This window comes from Centroberyx gerrardi, chromosome 2, assembly GCF_048128805.1.
Source record: "Centroberyx gerrardi isolate f3 chromosome 2, fCenGer3.hap1.cur.20231027, whole genome shotgun sequence".
Lineage (NCBI taxonomy): Eukaryota > Metazoa > Chordata > Actinopteri > Beryciformes > Berycidae > Centroberyx > Centroberyx gerrardi.
The window spans coordinates 14,208,116-14,229,702 of NC_135998.1; the positions used below are offsets into that span (position 1 = coordinate 14,208,116).

Below are 21,587 nucleotides of genomic sequence, written 5' to 3' on the forward strand. Positions count from 1 at the left end.
TTTATATGCAGATCGTTCACAACTTTGATAAGTGCTGTTTCTGTGCTATGGTGAGATCGAAAACCTGATTGATAAGTGTCTAGAAGGCTGTTTGATGTTAGATAGTTATTAAGCTGAGAATAAACTGTTTTTACAAGTATTTTGCTGAGGAATGGTAAGTTGGAGATGGGCCTATAGTTAACAATAGCTGTTGCATCAAGTGTCTAAAGGTATTTTGCCTTGATAGGTGGAACGGGGATCACACAGTTATATAAAATGAATGACTGTAAAAGCTTTGAGTCTTATTCATCTTATGACACCTATCAAATATGTGAACAGTCAATAATGAAAGCATTGGGATAGTCAGCAAAAGCTGGTTCTTTTAATGAATCCACGATGTAATACAGATTTTGTAATAACAGATCAATATTAGGAAAATCTTGCAAGAAAGACCAACTTTGGCTTGCTGTCCCTACACATGCACTATTCACTGAACCCCCAAAAAGTATCCTCATAGATGTTGGTACATGCCAGGCTACTACAGTTTGCATCACATCGACAGGCACAGCAGTGTGTGTTAGTGTAGCCTGTCTAAGCCCTAGTAATCCCAAATAACTTGCCCAGCCAGAGGTGGTTCCTCTTGATATGTAGATGTTTAGGTTCCTACATGGGAGACACAGGTACACACCAAGTCAATAACACAGTCTCTTATCAAACTGACCAACCAAACACCCTCTTTCTCTCTCTCTCCCCTCTCTCTCCCTCTCTCTCTCTCTCTCTCTCCCCCCTCTCTCTCTCCCTCTCCCTGTCTCTCTCTCTCACAGACTCTAGACCTGCCGTAATCTATTATTGTGGCAGCAGATTATCTATTTGACCTTTTGTTTAAGGTGGTTATGGAACCTTATTATAGATGGGTCCTCCCTGCTCTGAATGAAAGGATTACTGGTATTTTCTTACACTGCACACCACATCTCTCACACAGACCCTCTCTCTTTCTGTGTGTGTCTGTTTTTGACAGTATCATTTCATGAATGTAAAATTAGTAGCTAGCTATAAGCTGGCTACGTCAGTCTGTCAGCATACTGTGAACATTGGCCATTGATCCCCTGTCACTTTAACATCTGTTAATGACAGTTATCGCTGTGGATACATTGAAAGGTGCTGTAGATAGACTGAATGAAAGAGAGCAGAGAAGAGAAAGATGGAGAGTTGGGGTGCTGAGATAATCAGCTAGTGTCCTAACTAAATAGGGCTTATGCCTGAGGAGGCCTTGTTTAATAAGAACTTAAAGAGCTTGTAGGTCTGCGTGAGAGAGAGAGAGATAATAATATACTGTGGAAGATATATAACAAAATGATACAGTAAGATACTGTACAGAAAAATATGACAGGATGGGGAAAAGTCATGGATGTATATCTGTACTTTGTCACATTCTGTATCTGAGTCCACCACATCACAATTTAAAACTCTCATATCTCGAGATTTATCTGAATTACAGAGGCTACTGCAATTTGATCCCTTCCTCCTACATGTTGTAATTTGAACACTAACTGTTGAATTGAAAATGTAGTGTGTTAAAAGTTAGTGCAGCAGGTATAAATACGCCTGGTAGAGAAAGAGAGGAATATGTGGCTACACAGGAGCCTGTTGAATCTTGTAGCCTTTGTGTGAGAGCTTGTTCTTTCATACTTTTAATTCGGCACCTATTTTCACAGCTGATGTAAACAAAAATGAGCTGAACAGTGCTGCAGTGGTCTGGTTTCCTTTTTGTGATCAGGCTGTGCAGACATTTCAAACTACGTCTGCAGGGTGACAAGGGTACTGAACATACTGAAGCACACTGGGGCTGGATCAGTTGGCCCGTACTAGATGATCAGCTGATCAGTTTAGCACAGGTAGATCCCTGCTAACCTTCAGCACTATCTGCTGATGACAGAAGGATTGTTTGGATTCAGCCCCTCAGCCCTCTCTGCCTTCCCCTGCCTCCTCCGCCTCAGGGCTTTCCCTCACTCACCCGTCCTCTCATCCCACTAACAGGGGGATTACGTTTTACCTGCATTTGAATGTGTCCACCTCTGTACTCCCCCATTCTGTGTACCAATTGGGTAAGATTTTGTTTGATTTTTAGAGGCTGAACTGGTGGAGGTTATTGGGTGTGTGAGTGTGCGTGTGTTTGTTCATTTTGTTTTGTTTTTTTTTTCTTTTGGAGAAGTTGGAGGTAGCTCGTTTAGAGCAGTGTTGGATCAAGCAGGAGCTTCATCCTTGACCTGAAGAGGGAGAAGACAAAACAAGTTCGGGAGAAGAGGAGGGAGAAGGAAGCATGGGTGTGCAAAAGGAAGACGTGGAGAAGTTCCTCAATGGGAACCCCGCGTTTGCTAAAACCTACTTTGCCAAGAAGATGAAGGCAGGCTCCATATCGAAGGCATCAGGACTCCCAGAGGCACAGATTGACTTCAGCCAGTTCCAAGAGCTCAGTCAGGTAAATGGATTTTGTTTTTCGTTATCAGTAAAAAAAAAAAAAAAGGCCTAAAGAGCCATCAGATGTAAGAGGCCAGACTACTGACCAAACTGTTGTATGGTTGAATATTCTGCCTGAAACCTAATGAACCTCTATATACTGTATATAGGTCCTAATCCGCTCTACAGGTGCATGAGTTAAAATCACAATTTTCATCTATTCTACTAGTGTGGCTATTGTTCTCTCCTGTTTAAGGTTGAAGAAAGCCGAATGATGTTTGAACTAATCAAAGACATGCAGGAGAGCGTTAACATGGAAAAGGTGGTGTTCAAGATCCTGAAGAGAATCAGCGCGCTGATCCATGCTGACCGGTGCAGCCTGTTCATGTACCGGCAGAGGAACGGTATCGGAGAGCTCGCCACAAGGCTCTTCAATGTCAGCACAGACTCAGAGCTGGACGACTGCGTGGTGCCGCCAGACTCCGAGATTGTCTTCCCTCTGGACATGGGAATAGTCGGCCATGTGGCCCAGACCAAGAAGACTGTTAATGTGAAAAATGTCTCAGAGGTAAGAGGAAGTTGAAAACATGGACCAACGAAAACAAATGAGCTTGGAAATATAAGGTTCTGAGATACTGAGCTACAAGATTTGACACACCAGCTGGAAAAACTGTTATATACTATCTATATTTTTAAAAATCTAACAACTCAATTTTGATTAAAAAACAAAAACAAAAAGTCACCTAGAACATTATAATTCCAAGCTCACATTATAAGATACAACATGTGGTATTACTACATTATATGGTAGCAGTATGTGTTCACATGAACACTCAGTCTGAAGCAGTGTTTGCCCATCAATTTATTCAGTTGTGTAGTAAGAGACACAATGTCATATAAGACAGGTTGACAAACCAACAAAATATATTGTTTTGGAAGAGGAGGACCAGCAAGCAAGCAAAAAAATCTCAATCAGTATTAACATTTGTGTACATTTGTGTACTGGAGTTACATTATAGCAAATACACCAGGTAGGCTACCAAAGTACCCAGAAATACAGCAGAGTATCCTGAAGGCTGTTATGGCTTTTATACAATGGATAATGCATGATACTGTCTGAAAGGTTTCCTGCAAAGTAGTATACATACATGATTTTAAAAAAAGCAGGGAAAAAAGTAGAAGGATTGCTAACTTGCTCCTTAGTTACAACTAGAATAACCAATAAAGCATGGTTAGCCAGCATGGTTAGAACACATCTTTGGCCAATCAGATTTCTTTGCATAAATGACCCATTGCATTGTTAAGGTTACAGCATGAGAGGTGATTTTAGAATAGCTAAGAGGCATTGATTGGGCCTATTTGCCCACACATAATACTGGTGTTGGGTATAAAAATCTTCTGAGCACACAGGATGAGGTTAATCAAAATTTATAAGCTAATACAAACTGTCTCCTAAACAGCAGTGAGCGAGTGCTCTGTCCAGAGAAAGACTCATCAACTTTAGATCTTTTTCCTCTCTCATCCCTTTAGTATCCTTTGGTATGGAGCTGCTGTGTGCAGTTTACTGACATCATGTTACATGATTTCTTGGTATTGAAGTACTTAAATTTACTGTTACCTCTCACTGCCATTTGGGGCTTTTCCTAGTGCACCTGTCATAGGCAACAGAAAACTGGGAGCGCTGGCATGTTGCTTAAAGAATACGACGTATATTCTTCTTCCCAAAAGTAATCCTACAGTATGACAAAATGTTGTGAGAAGTGAAATAGATGTAGGTCAAGTTTTAACTGGTGTTTTGCCTATAGACAAGTCCCGATGGCTCGCATTTGAATGCAACAGGGTCAAGGCGTCCCTGATGACTGAATTAGTCATTTCATCTGGGAGAGTTTTAATTGTGCAGTCTGGAAAAAAGAAAGGCAGACAGACAAGGGCCAACTGTCAAATGATTTTTACTTGAGATAAACTGGAAATCACTGATGTAAATTCAAAGACGGATAAGGCGTGTGCTACTTTAGGCGTGTGCTATTTTTACCCACATTACCCCAGTGGTCTGCTGTGCGTTATACACTCCCATTTACATCAGATACACTATTGGCTGTTAGTACACAATAAATGCAATCTAGAAATCACATTCCGTGTATTTGCTGATGTAGATTACAATTGATTTATTTGGGGATTATCAATAATTTGCAGGTGCATAAATTCTGTTGTTTTTGTAAAATTCTTTTTCGTGCAGTGGGTCACAATATTGGGATAGCGGACACCAAAGTTGAAATAGGGGACTGTTTGTGTAGATATAGCTTACCTACTCAAACTGTATAAATACAACATAATTCCATACAAATAGGTAAGCTTTATGATAACCATGCATTATCATATATCAAACTGCACAGATGTAAGGTTATGATGATATAACATGGCATGGCCTCTTTAAATTTGCATGTTTTTATTGATTACTGTATGCTTAAAACCCATGACCAACATTTATGTAAGGTGTAGATGAGTTAAAGAAGAGTTAGTAACTTGTATCTATACTTGACTAAGAGAGCGTGTAAATCCCCTTGTCAGACATAATCCTTTTATTTCCATATCCCATCAGGCTCTGCTCTAGCTGTGGATTAGACACCTCTCGCACTTAGTCAGCGGTCAGCAGGAATCTGATGCCTGCCTAGATATAATACAGTCCACAGAGAAAATGGAGCAAATATTTGCATATTTGCAAGTTTTAAGAATATCCAATGCAATGTCTAGTATGTTTGTACTGTATATGTACATATAAACAAATATATGCTAATATTATACCACAATATATTATACCACTTTAGCACCTTTCTGCCTATAAATATATTGCATTGTGGGTGTCAACTGAGATCATTATGTAAAACGGTTAATGAAATCATAATTTTGTGTCCACCTTTCATTTAGACTGCTTAAAATGAAAGTCGTACCTATTGGAAATCACACATATGAACTTGGACAGTTCAGTCTACATATGTGAACATACAAAGTCCCTCTCAGTGCGTGACGCCTCACTTGCTTTTAGTTTTGAGAGAGACTGCTACCTGACATGTTATCAAGAACATTTTCTGGAGCGACTTCATTGATAATAAATGGAAGAACCCTTTATGCACACCGCCCACCCACCCAGGGTGATTTTCCTGAGATACAGCTGGGCACACTTTTTCTGATACAGATCCTTTATCACTGCTATTTAAAACGCATTTGGATCCAAACCCTCAAATCTGATGATGAAATCATTGATTTGAGTCTTGGGTCAACCTTTGGGGAAACAGTTGGCTGACTCTATAATTACGGGTCATTTTGCTTTTGTGACTGAGTGGAAAAAAGTAAATGTCACAAAAAAATATATGTATTCTTCCAAAGCATGCCTTAAACAAATAACTGATCAAAATGTGATAAAATGTCAATCTGTTCTTGAGTCAGACAGTAGGCTACTTTGTAACAAATATTAAGAAAAATGAGACAGAACATGCCTTACAGTCCAGTAGTGTTTTCTTCCCGAGGAAACAACATCATGTGCTGCAGCTCATGTGTTTTTGGGACATTTTGGGGGGGGGGGAGATTTTTGATTTTAACCCATTTATAAAATCTGTTGTTTGACACCTAATGTTTGGAATATTGCCAGTGAGAATGCCTGTCTGTCATGATTATCTCATGTTCATAATAGGAAAATGATGAAAATAATTTACAACTTTCTTTTCTTTTGCTAATGGTTATTGTGATTAAAAATAGACAGGTACAAAAAAGTTATCAGTGATACCCAGGTCATTTAAAAAAAAAAAAAAAAGACATTTACTATAGTACATAATGATGGTATTGATGATAATGCATGATAAATAAAAAAGCATTTTAATAAAAATATATGTGCGATATATCCTAAGGACATGAAATGTCTGACAATTAGAGAATTACCCCGGTTTGGGTCAATATATATTAACTAAAGTGTCCAGGATTGAAATATGATAGGCAAATTTTATTTTAGGAGAAACTGTATATTTAAAACAAAATAACAAATACCTAGTCGAAGAGATTCATTTCATGTAATTATATTTAAAGATATAACACCATGAAATCATTTGCAGTGCTTTGTAAACATTGTTCTGTGTGTGTGTATTTGCTTGTGTACATGTGTATAGTACTTGTCTATATGCTAAAACATGTATTTGCCGTCATTTAGAATCAGTACTTCAGCACGTTCGTCGATGAGCTCACAGAATACCAGACACGCTGCATTCTGGCTGCGCCCATCCTCAACGGCAAAGACATGGTGGCGGTGATCATGGCTCTCAACAAAACCTCAGGACCATTTTTCACTGCTGAGGATGAAGATGTGAGTCACAAATCACACCGGCACCAATACTTAAAGCACACACACACACACACACACACACACACACATGCTAACAGACACAGATGAACTCAGAATGGAGCAGTGTAGTGTACGCTTCATTTGCCAAAGACTTGCCAAAACTAGGCCAGGGGGAAATTCCAGATATACTGTCGATTACAGTGACACCCAGATGGAGATGAGCTTCTATTAGAGGAGGTTCAAATGGGGTGAGTGCAGCTAGGCAGCACTTCCTGAGACCTTGTCCACCATCTGTGTTAATTACAATCTGTATTAAAAATACTCAAAGTTGTTTCTCACTAAACACATTAAATGTGTTGACAAATTAGCATATATGGTCAAAAGCATAGTATAGGGAACGGGAACGACTGTAAAGCATGTCTATTTTTGATACTGACTTGAGAAGAAAGTACAGACTGTAAGATTTTGGTTTTGAGTCTTTATTGACTTTTCTATCAAACCATGTTATGATGATAACAATAACAGATGACCAGCATAAGATCACTGTACGTTTGATTGTATATCACTAGCCAGGAGGGAATTCCCTTTTAGCTGACTGTTAGATTATTAAAGTCCCTACGAGGGGCGCCAGAGTTTGTTGACTACATCAGGTCATTAATCCATCAGGTATGATGATGTCATCCTAATTAGGAACTAAGCCTCAAAAAGGAAATAAGCCTGAGATGAGTCAGTTAGAATGGACTTAGACCCACGGCAGGTTGATAACTTTCATAACAGAGTGTCGCTATTAGTCAGTGTATGAGGACATGAACCCAACAAATACTGTACTGTTTTATGTAAACTCATTCACAGTAGAACCAGGCCTATGATGAGGTGACGTCCGTTCAGTATGGAACGTAACCAGCAGGAGTAAAGCATATTAATCTGGCAGTCAGCATATACTAAAGAAGGAAAGATGCTTAAAGGCATAAATAAGTATCATCTGCAAAAAGCTTTTCGTGTTTCTTTTCGTTGAGGTTTTATTGGTCAGAAGTGTTGTTATCCTCCCGAATGTCACCATGAGCACAGTTTTGATGTAGTAGTTATGTCATATTTCTAAATGAATGTGCTTCCAAGAAGTAAGCATTGAGCCATTAGCCATTAGCATTGCTTTAGCATTTACCAAGAAATGTGTTGGTTACAGTGGGACTATCTGGCTGAAATGAGCAAAGCACAAATAATGTTTTACTCTACAAGGACTGATTACTTACTCTACTTATTTTTCTGTAACTAGCAAATTGTTTGACCTATCCCAAGCGGATGGGAAATTTTGGGTGGTTATTAGTCCACAAACTGTACATTTTTTATAAATGCACACCTTGTCATGAAATGTCCCAATCATATCATATTGTATTGTATTGTGTCCTATATCATCAGATATCACCACATTATATTGCATCATATATTTTATTTAATCATAAGTCCTCCTATCATTAACTGTATTCTCCTTGCAATAGCCCAGTAATATCGTGCTCTCATACTGTCTTTTTTTCACCTGTTTGTCCCTCTAGCTTTTCTTAAAGTATCTGAAAATTGCTACATTGAACTTGAAGATTTTTCACCTGAGTTACCTCCACAACTGTGAGACACGTAAAGGACAGGTAAGGCTTGCTGCACTTATCACTATTAGACGCCTCCCTGCATGTGGTCTGATAGAAGATTTAACAATTATGTGATGTTTGAGTGTGTGGTCTAAATGCTTTTGTGTGAATGTGTATGTTTTCTTTCCTAGCTGTTGCTGTGGTCTGCCAACAAGGTGTTTGAAGAGCTGACAGACATTGAGCGACAATTCCACAAAGCCTTGTACACAGTCCGAGCCTACCTCAACTGTGACCGCTACTCTGTTGGCTTACTAGACATGACGAAGGAGAAGGTACGAAGTGTGTGTGTGTGTGTGGTCCTGTATTTGTGTGTGTGCCTGCTTGTGTATGCATTCCTGTGCCTTTGGCTGTAATATCCTCATATTATTAACGTGTTCATGCATTTATTACCATGGAGTGCTGATTTTCTTTCTGTATTTTTGTGTCCATGTCCCTCCAGGAGTTCTTTGACATCTGGCCAGTGTTGATGGGAGAGCAGGCACCTTATTCTGGCCCTGTGACCCCTGATGGAAGGGTAAATTTATCTACGCATCACTCATTTAATATAAAAGCTCTGTTTGGTGCAAATGAGGTGGTTTTCTCCACTCTTGCACCTGGTCTTTTCTATAATTGTTTTCTCTCTCTTCTTTTGTTCCACAGGAGGTAATATTCTACAAAGTGATCGATTATATATTGCATGGAAAAGAAGACATCAAAGTAATACCGTAAGTGAATCTTTTTAATTTCAAAGTTTGATTCGGCCTGAATATTCATTTTAGATGTAGATCTAATAGAAGCCCAATGGATTAATATGAGAACAAAATATCAATAAATCAACAAATGGTACTTACGGTTTTTTTTTAGGGTGGAACGAGTAGCTTTTTAGGTAGCGTCTAGTTTTTGTTTTTATATGTTGCTCCATTTTAAGTGAAGATACAGACAGATGAAAATCCTAAACACAAAAATGCATCAATGAATACATCAGAGAGCATTATGTGAATGGCAAGTCAAAGGGTCAGTAGCCCAAAGCTCACTTTGGGCCCAATCTGTCTACATACCTGCTAACTTGTCTGCCTGTCCATCTGCCACACAGGAGTCCCCCTGCAGACCATTGGGCCTTGAGTAGCGGCCTGCCTACCTATGTTGCTGAGAGCGGTTTTGTGAGTCTCTTTTCATGCCCTTATTATAAACTTTTCAATATGGATTGGTTTGGACCATATTAATGATTCTTACTTTTTTGTCTTTTAGATTTGTAACATTATGAACGCAGCGGCTGAGGAGATGTTCCAGTTTCAGGTAATAGACTCAAAAAGGCCAAACATCGCTAAAGAAAATAGAAATTAACCTACAAATTCCAGTCAGGTTATCTGACAGAGGCAGATATTATCTATCATCATCTATTTTTGCTTGTTATTCCAATGTTTCAGACTGAGCCACTGGACAGCAGTGGATGGACCATAAAAAATGTTCTCTCCCTGCCAATCGTCAACAAGAAGGAAGAGATAGTCGGCGTGGCGACCTTCTACAACAGAAAAGATGGAAAGCCGTTTGATGAACAGGATGAGCAGCTCATGGAGGTGATTTACCTCTACCTGACACTGAATTCAGTCACATAAACAAATGCTTTGTTGGAGGTGTTTATGTACACTGAGTGGCTCTATTTCACTATTTAGCGCCTTACTATCGATGACATGCAAAACATATGAAATCAAATATATAAGCTGTGATGCAATAAGTTTGTTTTATCATTATGAATACTTGACTTCTATATATATCAAAGGAGGCTGGTGATTGAATAAGTTGAGGACAGGGCTTCATAAATTTCAGGGTAAAAGGTTACGCCATAAAAATGTATCTATCAATACTCAAGATACTCAAGATTAAACAACCTACTTTTTAAGATAAATGTTTAAAAAATGAGGAGGATCATCAGCCTCCTCAGATACACACTGTGCTGAAACTGATCTTCTGCTGCTGTCTTCCTCTGCCCTCAGGCGTTGACTCAGTTCCTGGGCTGGTCAGCTTTGAACACGGATACTTATGACAAGATGAACAAGCTTGAGAATCGAAAAGACATTGCTCAGGACATGGTGCTCTACCACGTCAAATGCCGCGACGATGAGATTCAGAATATCCTGGTCAGTGCCTACAATGGACCTACTGTGCTGTAAAATTGGCAGTTGTTTGAAATAGTGGTTTGAAAAAAAATCACTGGTTTCTTTGTTTTGGTGCCTTTTTTTTTTTTACTTTTGAGGTTGACAAAGAATTCTCTCTTTAAGAATTATTCATTCACCCTTTCATTCACTGAACAGACCTGCAACACCATGGTGAAGATATAAACTGAAATTCATTTAGAATTGTTTCTGTATCATGTTTCAACCTGATTTAGTTTGTCAGTCTATCCCAGTTTGAATTACATTTAAATATTAACACCAATCAAAATGAAATTGATGTTTGAGAAGATGACAGGCAGGAAAAGGAAACGGATGTGTTTTAAATTAATGTTTTTACGTGTTAGATTTTATTTAAGTAATGGTTAGCCTACCTTATCACCAAGTGGTCTGGCCCCCAGCTGACACAAGCATTGTATGACGATATGACTGTTCAGTACGCCTGTTTCACATTCAAATAAGCTGAAGCGATGGCCTCAGTATCAACACAGAACTGACACTAGAAAGAAACATGATGAGTGTCTTCTATGATGACTATCAGTCGATACAAACGACCTCATAGGTTTTCTCGTCTCCCCCAGAACACCAGAGACCAGTACGACTGCGAGCCCAGAGAGTGTGAAGAGGACGAACTCCTACAGATCCTGGTAATACTAAACCTCTGCTGTCCTTTGGTTTCTATCAGGTTTATGTGTCTGCACTGGCATTTCATTTCTGTACAATCTCAGGCAAGGTTTGCGCTGTTTTAGTAATCAATTTTGGGATAGGAAATGAATTATGTATTGTATTGTAGCTGTACAGAATCTACATTTGGGTTGTTTTTTCTGCTTATTTATTCCTCTTCTGCTCTATTCTGTTTACTCCCATTTTAGAAAAAAGACCTACCAGGGATGATTAAGAAGTTTGAGATCTATCAGTTCCACTTCTCGGACTTTAACTGTACAGAGTTGGAGCTGGTCAAGTGTGGTATCCAGATGTACTACGAGGTTGGGGTGGTCAAGAAGTTCCAGGTCCCCCAGGAGGTGATGCACAGACGCGCGCGCACACACACACACACACACACACACACACACACACACACCCACACACACACACACACACACACACACACACACACACAGAGAGACAAGCTCAGGCCTTATATCTTAAAATTGTGATGTTTTTTTCTGTCTGTACTTTATAAAGCACTTTGTGATGAACCAGTTTTGTTAAAAGCTGTTCTAAATAAACTTTATTCTCCTCTCCTCTCTGATCAGGTGCTGGTCCGTTTCATGTACTCAGTCAGTAAAGGCTACAGGAAAATCACCTACCACAACTGGCGTCATGGCTTCAATGTGGGACAGACCATGTTCACACTCTTAACGGTATTACTTTGTGTATTGTTTTTCACTGTATTTACAGTTGCAGGCCATTTCAATTTCTACAGGTATTTTTCATTTTCATGTCTGCAAGCCTAAAAAAACAAAACATGAGACTATCTATCCAATCTGACAACATGTAGATCTGTGCTGCAATGTATCATGATGTTCTGTGCATTTTCTTTGGCAGCAACTAAAGCTTTTGAGTTGGACTACCAAATGATTATAGTGTACGTGTGTGTGTGTGTTTGTGTGTGTGTCCTCAGACGGGTTTGCTGAAGCGATACTACACTGACCTGGAGGTGATGGCCATGATAACTGCAGGCTTCCTCCATGATATCGACCACAGAGGGACCAACAACCTGTACCAGGTCAAGTAAGTACTACTGGGAACCTTTTAATTTTTTATTACAATTACAAGCATCTTCTATCTGCACTGGGATGCTAGTGGAGGCAAGAAAGAGTGTCTAATCACATAGTGAGTTTGATTCCAATCATGTAATTAAAGATAATCCTGGATTTATATCTGTTTTGGGATTTTGTTGTATGCTATATGTGCACACCTACTTCCTCCCATTTAAATGTATTAATGGCTGAAGATACTTTTTTCCACTGAGAAGTAATTTTTCCAACTTTTTAGTGGTCATACATTTGGAAAGGGTGACACTATGATGTCATATCACATTTTCAACGCTATGTAAGCCTTTAATGATCATAGTTGAGTTTATGTTTAATCCTGTAGATATCACTTTGATGAATTTTGTTTACCCTAACAGGTCAGGTAACCCTCTGGCCAAGCTGCATGGCTCCTCCATCCTGGAACGGCACCATCTAGAGTTCGGCAAGTTCCTCTTGAATGATGAGGTGAGAATGGAGAGGGGTTAAACTAGTAAATAAACGTAACCAACGCCTACACGCGATAACCATTGGCTTCCTTGGAATCCAACAGGATATTATGAACATGCTCTCAATTTCCACTTTTAGTCCTGGGATACAGGAATATTACTAGGCCCTCACTTGCAGAGCTCATTGCCAGGTTTTTTTATTTTCATGTGGAGGCTAAATAAATGCAGAATGTCTCGGCATGTTAGCGCTAGGTTCTCCTCACTACTCAGATTTGGAGATGGGAGCCAAATGGCACAACCAGGCCAGTCCCCAATAAATTCCTATGAAGAAATTCTGGGTATATTGCAATTGTGAATTGAGATCAAGCTTAACGTTCAAACCCTTTATAACATGTACACGGGACATGCCTGAAACACCTTCCTTGTTAGATCATCAAATCATTAACTATGACTCGTGCCCACCCCTCCCCCCTCTCTCTCTGGTCATCTCATCACCAGACATTGAATATCTACCAGAACCTCAACAGGCGGCAGACAGAACATGTGATTCACCTCATGGACATTGCCATCATCGCCACTGACTTGGCTCTTTATTTCAAGTCAGTACGATGCCTCACTCGCTCCCTTAATCATTCATTCCCTCATCTCTCACTCTTCCACTTTCTCTTCCTGCTTGGGGTTCTATTTCCTACTTGAACCCTGCTTTTCTGTTCCATTTTTAACCTGTCTTGTGAATATACAAATTTGTGAAATGCAATGATTAGTAGTAAAATAAATATCAAAATATCTAGACTTCATTTTGTCAAACTGTAGTCCCTCTCTTCCTTCCTTGTTAGGAAGAGAACCATGTTCCAGAAGATTGTGGACCTATCACACACATATGAGGAAGAGAAGAAGTGGGTTGATTTCATGTCTCTAGAGACCACAAGGAAAGAGATTGTCATGTGAGTACAACATGCATGCACCCTCACACATTCAGTTTCTTTCTTTCTTCTTTTACGTTGCCTAAATCTCTAAATCTTTTCCATGTCAGGGCAATGATGATGACCGCATGTGACTTGTCAGCTATCACCAAGCCTTGGGAGGTACAGAGCAAGGTGAGAAGTGAAACTATTCAATGAATGAATGACTCGCTAAATGAACAGTAAATCAATAAATGACTGAATTGATGAATGAATCAAAAAATAAATCAACACAACCCCTAGCGACTAATAGTCACAAGAGATTGCCAACAATCTCAGAGCATCATGAGAGTGATTGAGAGTTGCTACGCTTAAAATAACTTAAATGTGTGTGTGTGTGTGTGTGTGTGTCTTTCAGGTTGCCTTGTTGGTAGCAGCAGAGTTCTGGGAACAGGGAGACCTGGAGCGGACAGTGCTGGAACAACAACCCATTGTGAGTTTAGAAATCTGTGTAGTGTATGTGTATTTATGTGTATTTGTGTGAAAACGCTTGGGTGAGTGTGTGTATGAGCATGCTTGCACATGTCTGTGTACATGTACATGTCACTCATCTCATGACAGAGTGTGTGTGTGTGTGTGTGTGTGTGTGTGTGGGAGTCTAGTGGTTCTAATCACAGAGTGATATGACACACTTGGTGCAGTGATTTAAGTCTAATGCGTTTTTACCTTAAATTTAATGCATGTGATCCAAAGCAAAGTGGACACAGGCAAAAGGGTTTCTATCACTCTGTCAAGCTTGAGCAGTCCAAAGATCACTCTTGTCCAGTCTCTCCAGTCTCTCTCAAACAAACCAATTTGACCCACGCAAACCTTGATGCGCTCCCAGCCCATCAAAGACCAGATCTAGGAATGTCTCCTTACATGGCGCTTACACCGACTGCTCACTGATAACTAGCAGTCAGGAAGTGTAATGATGCTAACTTCATGGGTATATTCAAGAAGAAATGATTACCAGTCAAAGTGTTCTTCTGGAGGACAAAAGAAAAGCTTCCAAGTCCACTGCAAGGACATTGTGAAGCTCTGCAAAATTAACCCCACACGCCTGGAACCCCTGTCTCTGGACAAAGCATCTTGGCAGTGCACCTGTGCCCAAGGGGTCCAACATCTACAACAAAACATTACAAAGGAGCTGTGAGAAGCACACTCAGAGACATCTCTGCACTGCTGGAATAACGACTGTGCATGTGTTTGATCTGCGTCATAGTACGAGGCCCTTACATCAACCTCCACAGCCATATGAAATGCCATCAACACCAGAAGCATTAACTCTCACCTACTCCCAACCCCTGGAGGAGCAATTGCTGTCATTGACCTCAATGGGCTGCTAAGATGGTGTGTGTATGTGTGTGTGATAGTCCTCAAGCCTGTTTCCTTCTCTCCCACTAGCCCATGATGGACAGGAACAAGTCGGCAGACCTCCCCAAGCTACAATGTGGTTTCATTGACTTCGTCTGCACTTTTGTCTACAAGGTACTGTTCATCGTTTCATTTTGATCACAGTTGCCACTGCTCTACTAATTTGTAGATACTGGTGCACTTGAGGGTCTTCTGATGAATTAAATATTGCATGGTGGTCACAGTTGACCTAATGCAAAGCATTTATTAGAAGCACCAACATACAGAGGTAGAACATACAGAGACAGAACTTGTAGAAATGGTACATTTTACTATTTATGTGCAATTTTGGACATGCTTGATCTGGGCTAAAGTTTTCTTCCATGCTTAAATACTCATGCATTATTTTTCAGTGGAGCATAGTTGTGGCAACAAGCTGTCTATGTTCAGCTTTCCCCTAAGACATGGTAATGCATTTAAAGAGCACAACTGTACCATTAATTTGTCTTTTACCCTTCTTAGGAGTTCTCTCGCTTCCACCCAACAATCCAGCCCATGCTGGATGGCATCCTAAACAACAGAAAGGAGTGGAATGCTAAAAAGGAAGAGTATGAGGCCAAACTCAAAGCTATAGAGGAGGAGAAGGCTGCTAAAGAGGCGGCCGCACCCACTAAAGGTGCAGTGCTTTTTTGAAGTAATCATACAATTGTGTAATGAATTGCAGGACAATATGGTTTGCTTAAACTTACTCTCATTGCATGACTTTTTGTATCACATGGTGGCTATTTCAATTGGTGACTCAAATGGAGCAAGTAACAGCAACCCAAGGGAATGATGAACCTACATGAGAGAAAACTTACAATTGGGTTGTCGTTTCAGCTTTGTTTTTCTGTGTTTTCAAAGGATCTTGAAATTAGCCGCAAAAGCACAAACACTGAAGAATTAAGTTTAATTCCAAAATGTTCCTGACCTTCAGATACAGTATATTGACTATTATGTCTGATGTGTCCTTTGTCCAACAGCTACTCAAAACAACACCGGTGGCGGCGGTGGAGGCTCAGGCTCCAAGACCTGCTCAGTGTGCTAAGAGACCCAAGAGCTGTGCACATGATGGGAGTGCACATGGAAGGCACCTGACGGACTGACACCAGAATTACCCGAGCACCACAGCCAGCTCGTCCGTCTCACAGCCAAGAAAAAATCTGAATGCAGTAAAGGCAGAAAGGAGGCAACATGAAGAGTGTATGCACAGCCCCGTAATATTTCTTGAGGAAAGCTGGTGCTGAACAGAAGGAAAAACCTGAACAAAGAAAGAATGCACCAAGGAAAGCATTGTTTTGCCCATAAGGGACACCATCCAGGTGAGCCGAAAACTGACTACAGAACAGGGCAGGAGCCACCACGCCTTGGAACAGCGTTACTGAGAGACCACAGAGCCAACCAGTCATCACCCGACTTCTACTTTCAGATTACATTCATGGCAAAGTCCCCTCTGTCTTGAAATAGGCTGCATTTTATTTCCTTATCTTTTGATTCATGTCTGCTCCGATGGTGAATAGATGTCTGGTGTGCATGTGTGTGTGTGTTTGTCTGTTGTGGGTCATATTTCTCAACTGTACAAATGACCACAAACTTTTATATTTCTCTCCATAGGCTCTTTAAAGTAGATATTTATCCCCATTCCTAAGAATTAGAAGATAAAACTTGTATGTATATCTGTGTTGTAACATCCATGTATATTATGTAAATGTGGACATGCTGTACTGTATACTATATTCCATTTAATTATTTGATTTCAAACAAATAATTGTTTGTATACTGGTAAGCCCAAGCCACTGTAGAGTGTACAAAATGTTTGGAGCTCTTTTTCAAACGTGTATTGTGCATTATTGTAATATTTGTTATAGGGTTTCATATAAACATAGATACAGAGAATTCTTTGACTGTAGTATCAACAATTACTACTGAACTGCTGTACATATATTCCAAAAAGTTAGTCAGTTAACTTCATGTTCACTCCTTCCAGTCATTCACCATTTACAAATGAGAGTTTGTTTACCTTGACAGCAGACAGCCAAAAATAGATAATGCCATAACAGGTAAGCTCAGCGCTGCTACAGTGGAAGATGCATATTCTTAAAAAATGATGGTTGCTTTCTATAAATGTTTTATACATGTTGCATGTAGCTTTACTGCCAGCAGACAAGCCTGTAGATGCTTATTCATGATGCCTTTATACTGTACGTGTCTGAGAGAGTAGCCTAGGATGTTATATTTAAGGAAAATGATCCAAACGTTTTATTACATAACGCCCAATGAAAGATTGGTTGAATGCAATTTACTACCAGGAAATGGGTTGGTTCCAGATAAGACTGATTAATTCAATTTGTATATGGATCAAATCTCTGTTCACATATCTAACCTTATTATGAACTGAATCTGATTGGACCTCACCTTAAAGCTTAAATTCAGTGGTCTTCACTCTGTTAATTTACATATCCCGCTTCTTTGAAGCCTAATACACTGGCAGGACCAACAGACTCTCTCCAACTGTAGCAAACAAAGCAGAAAATAATAACCATCTTGCTCCAAAGGAACAGACCTGTTTAAAGTGGGGAACAGGGGCAACTTGGCTCCTTGTAATGACTTGTAAATATTCCCTCCCTTCCTGTAAATATCAAAATAATATATTATTTTTCTAGATGACATATAGATGCTTACTGCATAATGTATTAAAGTTAGTCACAGACTAATTTTCCTAGCACTGGCAAATGAGTCGTAGAGGAAAGTAATCTCTTATACCTAATTTTCTGAATTCTTACTATTCCATCTATGGAATAAAGCATGGGTGCATCAGTTGTATTATAATATTAGGGAATAAATATACCTTACTCTACATGCTGCAGATAAACCCTTACCATTTTAAAAGTAGATTTAATTTACTATATGGTCAGTATTTTAAAGCTTGCCTTGTATGTACTCCATATCTACAATGATGACCCAAATAAAGCAAATGTATTTTCTAACTTTTTTGTTCAGGTGTAACACAATGATTTTTGCTCAAAGAAATATCACATGGAGTTTGTATCCTCAGGATTTGAATTATTGCTTGATGCAAAATTTAAAGAAAATATGAACTAAAACAATTAACCTGCCCACCAAAAAACATTGCTTTGTGAGTTAAATAAACTTTGTTTGACATACTGAATCTGACATTCACCTACAATCCGAAATGCCTATGTACTGTAACTTGTTTCTTACGGCTTGGCCAGGGTTTGCAGTTACTGATGACTCACCGGCAAACAAAACCTCTTATCCAATACTCACCAACTCTAAGCACTTTATACCCAACACCTCCGGGTTATGGGTGGCATAAACACGTCGGTCAACCCTAATCTAAACATGATAATGTTTCATAACAATTGGAAGACTAATTTTGTTTGTGAACCACAAGCAGCATAATGAAATGTAGCCAAAATGTACCTGCTGTCCTAAACACAGATCAGTGCATTCCCTCTCCTTTCAAACTAGCCATTTGTAACAATTATTTTTTAGGTCATTTGTCACTTTAAGAGACTTGCTATGTAAATAATTATTACTATCATAATTACAATGCAGTAGCCAGGAGAATGTAACTGAGTGTACAGTTCATACCGAAGATTACAATATTACACAACACACAAGAGCGCTGAGGGGGAACAGTATTGTCCACACTGCACTTTCTGCTACTGGCCCCTGACCCCAATCCTGGGATTGCTGCTAAATTAGGCCAGGATTACAACCATGCTCATCTCCTATTGAAGGACAGGTAGAGACACAAATACATACTGTACACACACACGCACATACACACACACATACACACAACTGCTATAGTCATAAAAAGTGTGCTCAAAACAAAAAACATGATTTCTTTGCACAGCATGCAACTAACAGGCTACGCTGTAAGAATGAACTGAAATACTGAATGACTTTAAAACCAGAACTTGATTAGATTACAACTGGTTTGAACTTTTCTAGTAAACCAATACGCAAGGTGTCAACCCCGCACCCCCAGCAAAACCATGAATAAACAAGGACACTTAAATTACATGAAAAATAATTTGATTGTTTTTATTGTGGTCAGAACATAACGGTACAGGTACAGAGAAAGTTCACTTGAGGATGGTGTCGGAATTTGCTGCAGAGAGGGGAAATAAAAATTAGAACATTTTATTGACATTGTCAATATCCTACGAAATGGCATGCTGTATTGTCAGGATAAACAGCAATAATGAAAGTGTTGTGTTTGTAAGAGACTGATAGAGAAAGAAACAGAGAGACTGTGTGCCTGTGTTACCTTCAGACAGCTGTTTGTAGATCCGCTCCTGCTCCTCTCTGGCCTTCTTCTCCGCTTCCTCGATCTTCCTCTCCTCCTCAGCAATGGGCTTCAGGTAATCTGAAAGGCAATAACACAATTGGTCAAATATCTTTACCAATCATCCATATTTTTATTTCAGTTCTATGTTCATAGTGACATTGGTTTGGGAAGTAGCCTTTCTTAGCATTTCATAACAATCATATTGGAATTTTTAAAATCTGGCCCAAGGCAGAGCCCAACAATAAGCCTTGTGTAAGCCATGAAATGAAAATCTGGCCAAGGAGAGTGGGTAATATTTATTGCATACAATGTGGAACATCTGGATTTAAATTAAATTAAGTCTATTTCACATTGTCAAATGCTGTTGGTAGCACCAAGTTGTACATTTGGTCAGTAATAGCTAGTATAGTGCAGGAAGCGTAAGATGGGGTAAGGTCAATTCAGCATGGGCGTCAGGCATGTTGCCATACGTTAGCTCACTGGACCAAAGTGCATGGCGGGCCCCCTGCAGCTCGTCAAAATAATTCCAAAACAGATTACCAAGTGCAGCTGACAGCAATCACATGTATTTCTAGACATTTGTATCTATACTAGAGGTTTATGCCCCAAAGCATCATCCAGCACAGGACTGACATCAGTGGCCTTCTCTAATACACTTACAGGTTCTCCAGTATCATATCCATCCTGTTTCTAGGCCTTAGGACGGTGGTGCATCTAATTAAATTTGTTTACGTGCGTGACCCAGTGTCATTGTTGATTATCTCATGAAACCAGGAAGAAAAGGGTAAGAAAGCATCAGAATCGTACTTGCACTTTGCACTGCCGATGTGTATGAAATGTGCTATAAATAAACTTGCCTTGCCTTGCAATCATGGATCATGAGAGGGCAGAAATATGGAATATTGGCAAAACTTTGGATATGGGAAAATATCATCCTGTTGTAGTGAAATGGGCAATTATGCACTTCTGGCCAGAATAGCTCTCATATAAAAAATTATGAGGAATTGCCACTACCTTAGCTTCACTGTCTATTTCCTGTCTAAATCTTAATTCTGTTAGGTGCTAATTTAAGGTAATACTGTAATACTGCACTTATACGTAGGTTGGAAATGACATGAACAGTGACAGCTTCAGTCATACAGCCTACCTTTTAAAATGTAGATAAGATTTATCAGCATGTGCCACTGTGAGGCAACAACCACATCATTCACAAACCCATGGAGCTCCACTCTGGAGCTTATGAACCATTTCTGTTTTGTGGTGTGTTATTTCAAAGTCCACCCCAACTCGCTGATAAAATGCACCACAAGAAATGGAAGCAACGAAGGACAACACTACAGGTCAGTGTAGTAAAGCTGTGTTCTTGCCACATTCATTTTTGACAAATACTGGGAGAACCTGACTTTGTTACAAGCCCCTCTATTAGCCTGGAGAAAATTGATTCTTAAATTTTCCAGGCATTGTAGATAGATTTAATGCATTTTGTCAACTATTTCACTAGAATTACGTATCTTGGATTATATTGGAGAGCGCTGCTTTCCAATAAAATCCAACAGGGAAAAGGGAAATTAAAAAACTTGAACCAAAAAGCACCCAAAACATGTCCTTCTCAAGACAATTACACTCACACAGCACTGAGACCTGTCTGTATCCATTTTTCAGATTGACCTGAAACTATTACATGTGTTATTTTAACTAAAAACTGGTAAAATAAGGCCCAGGTTGAAAATAACCAGAATTAGCCTATCCTTTAGGACAGCAGATGGTACAATATGGCAAAGTTTCAAATGAACTGACAGTTGATACACAATTCAAGTTGTCTGCTTTCACATAATATTTTCATGCTGATTGCACATATTTGGTAAAGTCAACTATGTGAAGTGCAACATCAAATTTGCTCATGTACTCTATGTCAGGGGAATAAAATGAGGAGATACTGTAAGTATGTGGATTAAAGTGCATTCCACACATCTCACCACACAAATAGTGCATTAGTATATTATATGCCATTTAATATTGCACTGTAACTTGTGAAATTAATACTGCAAGTTATTAAAATTAATTTCCAAATTGATTCAACCAGCCCCATGACCATTTTGTGCCCCATATCCCATCTTAACTTTTTAACTGTAGTTATGCAATAATTTTGCCAGTGGGAATTATTTTGATTC

General features: G+C 39.4%; 1 protein-coding gene across 1 annotated transcript; it reads left to right on the forward strand.

Moving 5' to 3' along the window:
• Window positions 1-2,299: 2,299 nt before the first annotated feature.
• On the forward strand, window positions 2,300-16,306 carry pde6b (phosphodiesterase 6B, cGMP-specific, rod, beta). The gene is made up of 23 exons (XM_071913504.2): window positions 2,300-2,458; window positions 2,693-3,004; window positions 6,635-6,787; window positions 8,317-8,406; window positions 8,538-8,678; window positions 8,846-8,920; window positions 9,046-9,110; window positions 9,479-9,545; window positions 9,634-9,681; window positions 9,813-9,962; window positions 10,380-10,523; window positions 11,138-11,203; window positions 11,429-11,578; window positions 11,813-11,920; window positions 12,181-12,290; window positions 12,691-12,778; window positions 13,258-13,358; window positions 13,596-13,703; window positions 13,793-13,856; window positions 14,080-14,154; window positions 15,108-15,191; window positions 15,579-15,732; window positions 16,079-16,306. The coding sequence occupies exons 1-23, from the start codon at window positions 2,300-2,302 to the stop codon at window positions 16,141-16,143; spliced, it is 2,577 nt and encodes an 858-aa protein (XP_071769605.1). The 3' UTR covers window positions 16,144-16,306.
• Window positions 16,307-21,587: the final 5,281 nt, after the last annotated feature.

Bases quoted from the DNA above. Each gene is read 5' to 3' on its own strand.
- pde6b (XM_071913504.2), top strand. From the start codon at position 2,300: ATGGGTGTGCAAAAGGAAGACGTGGAGAAGTTCCTCAATGGGAACCCC. The intron at 2,459-2,692 runs GTAAATGGATTT...CTCCTGTTTAAG, and splicing joins AGTTCCAAGAGCTCAGTCAG to GTTGAAGAAAGCCGAATGAT. The intron at 9,682-9,812 runs GTAATAGACTCA...CCAATGTTTCAG, and splicing joins AGGAGATGTTCCAGTTTCAG to ACTGAGCCACTGGACAGCAG.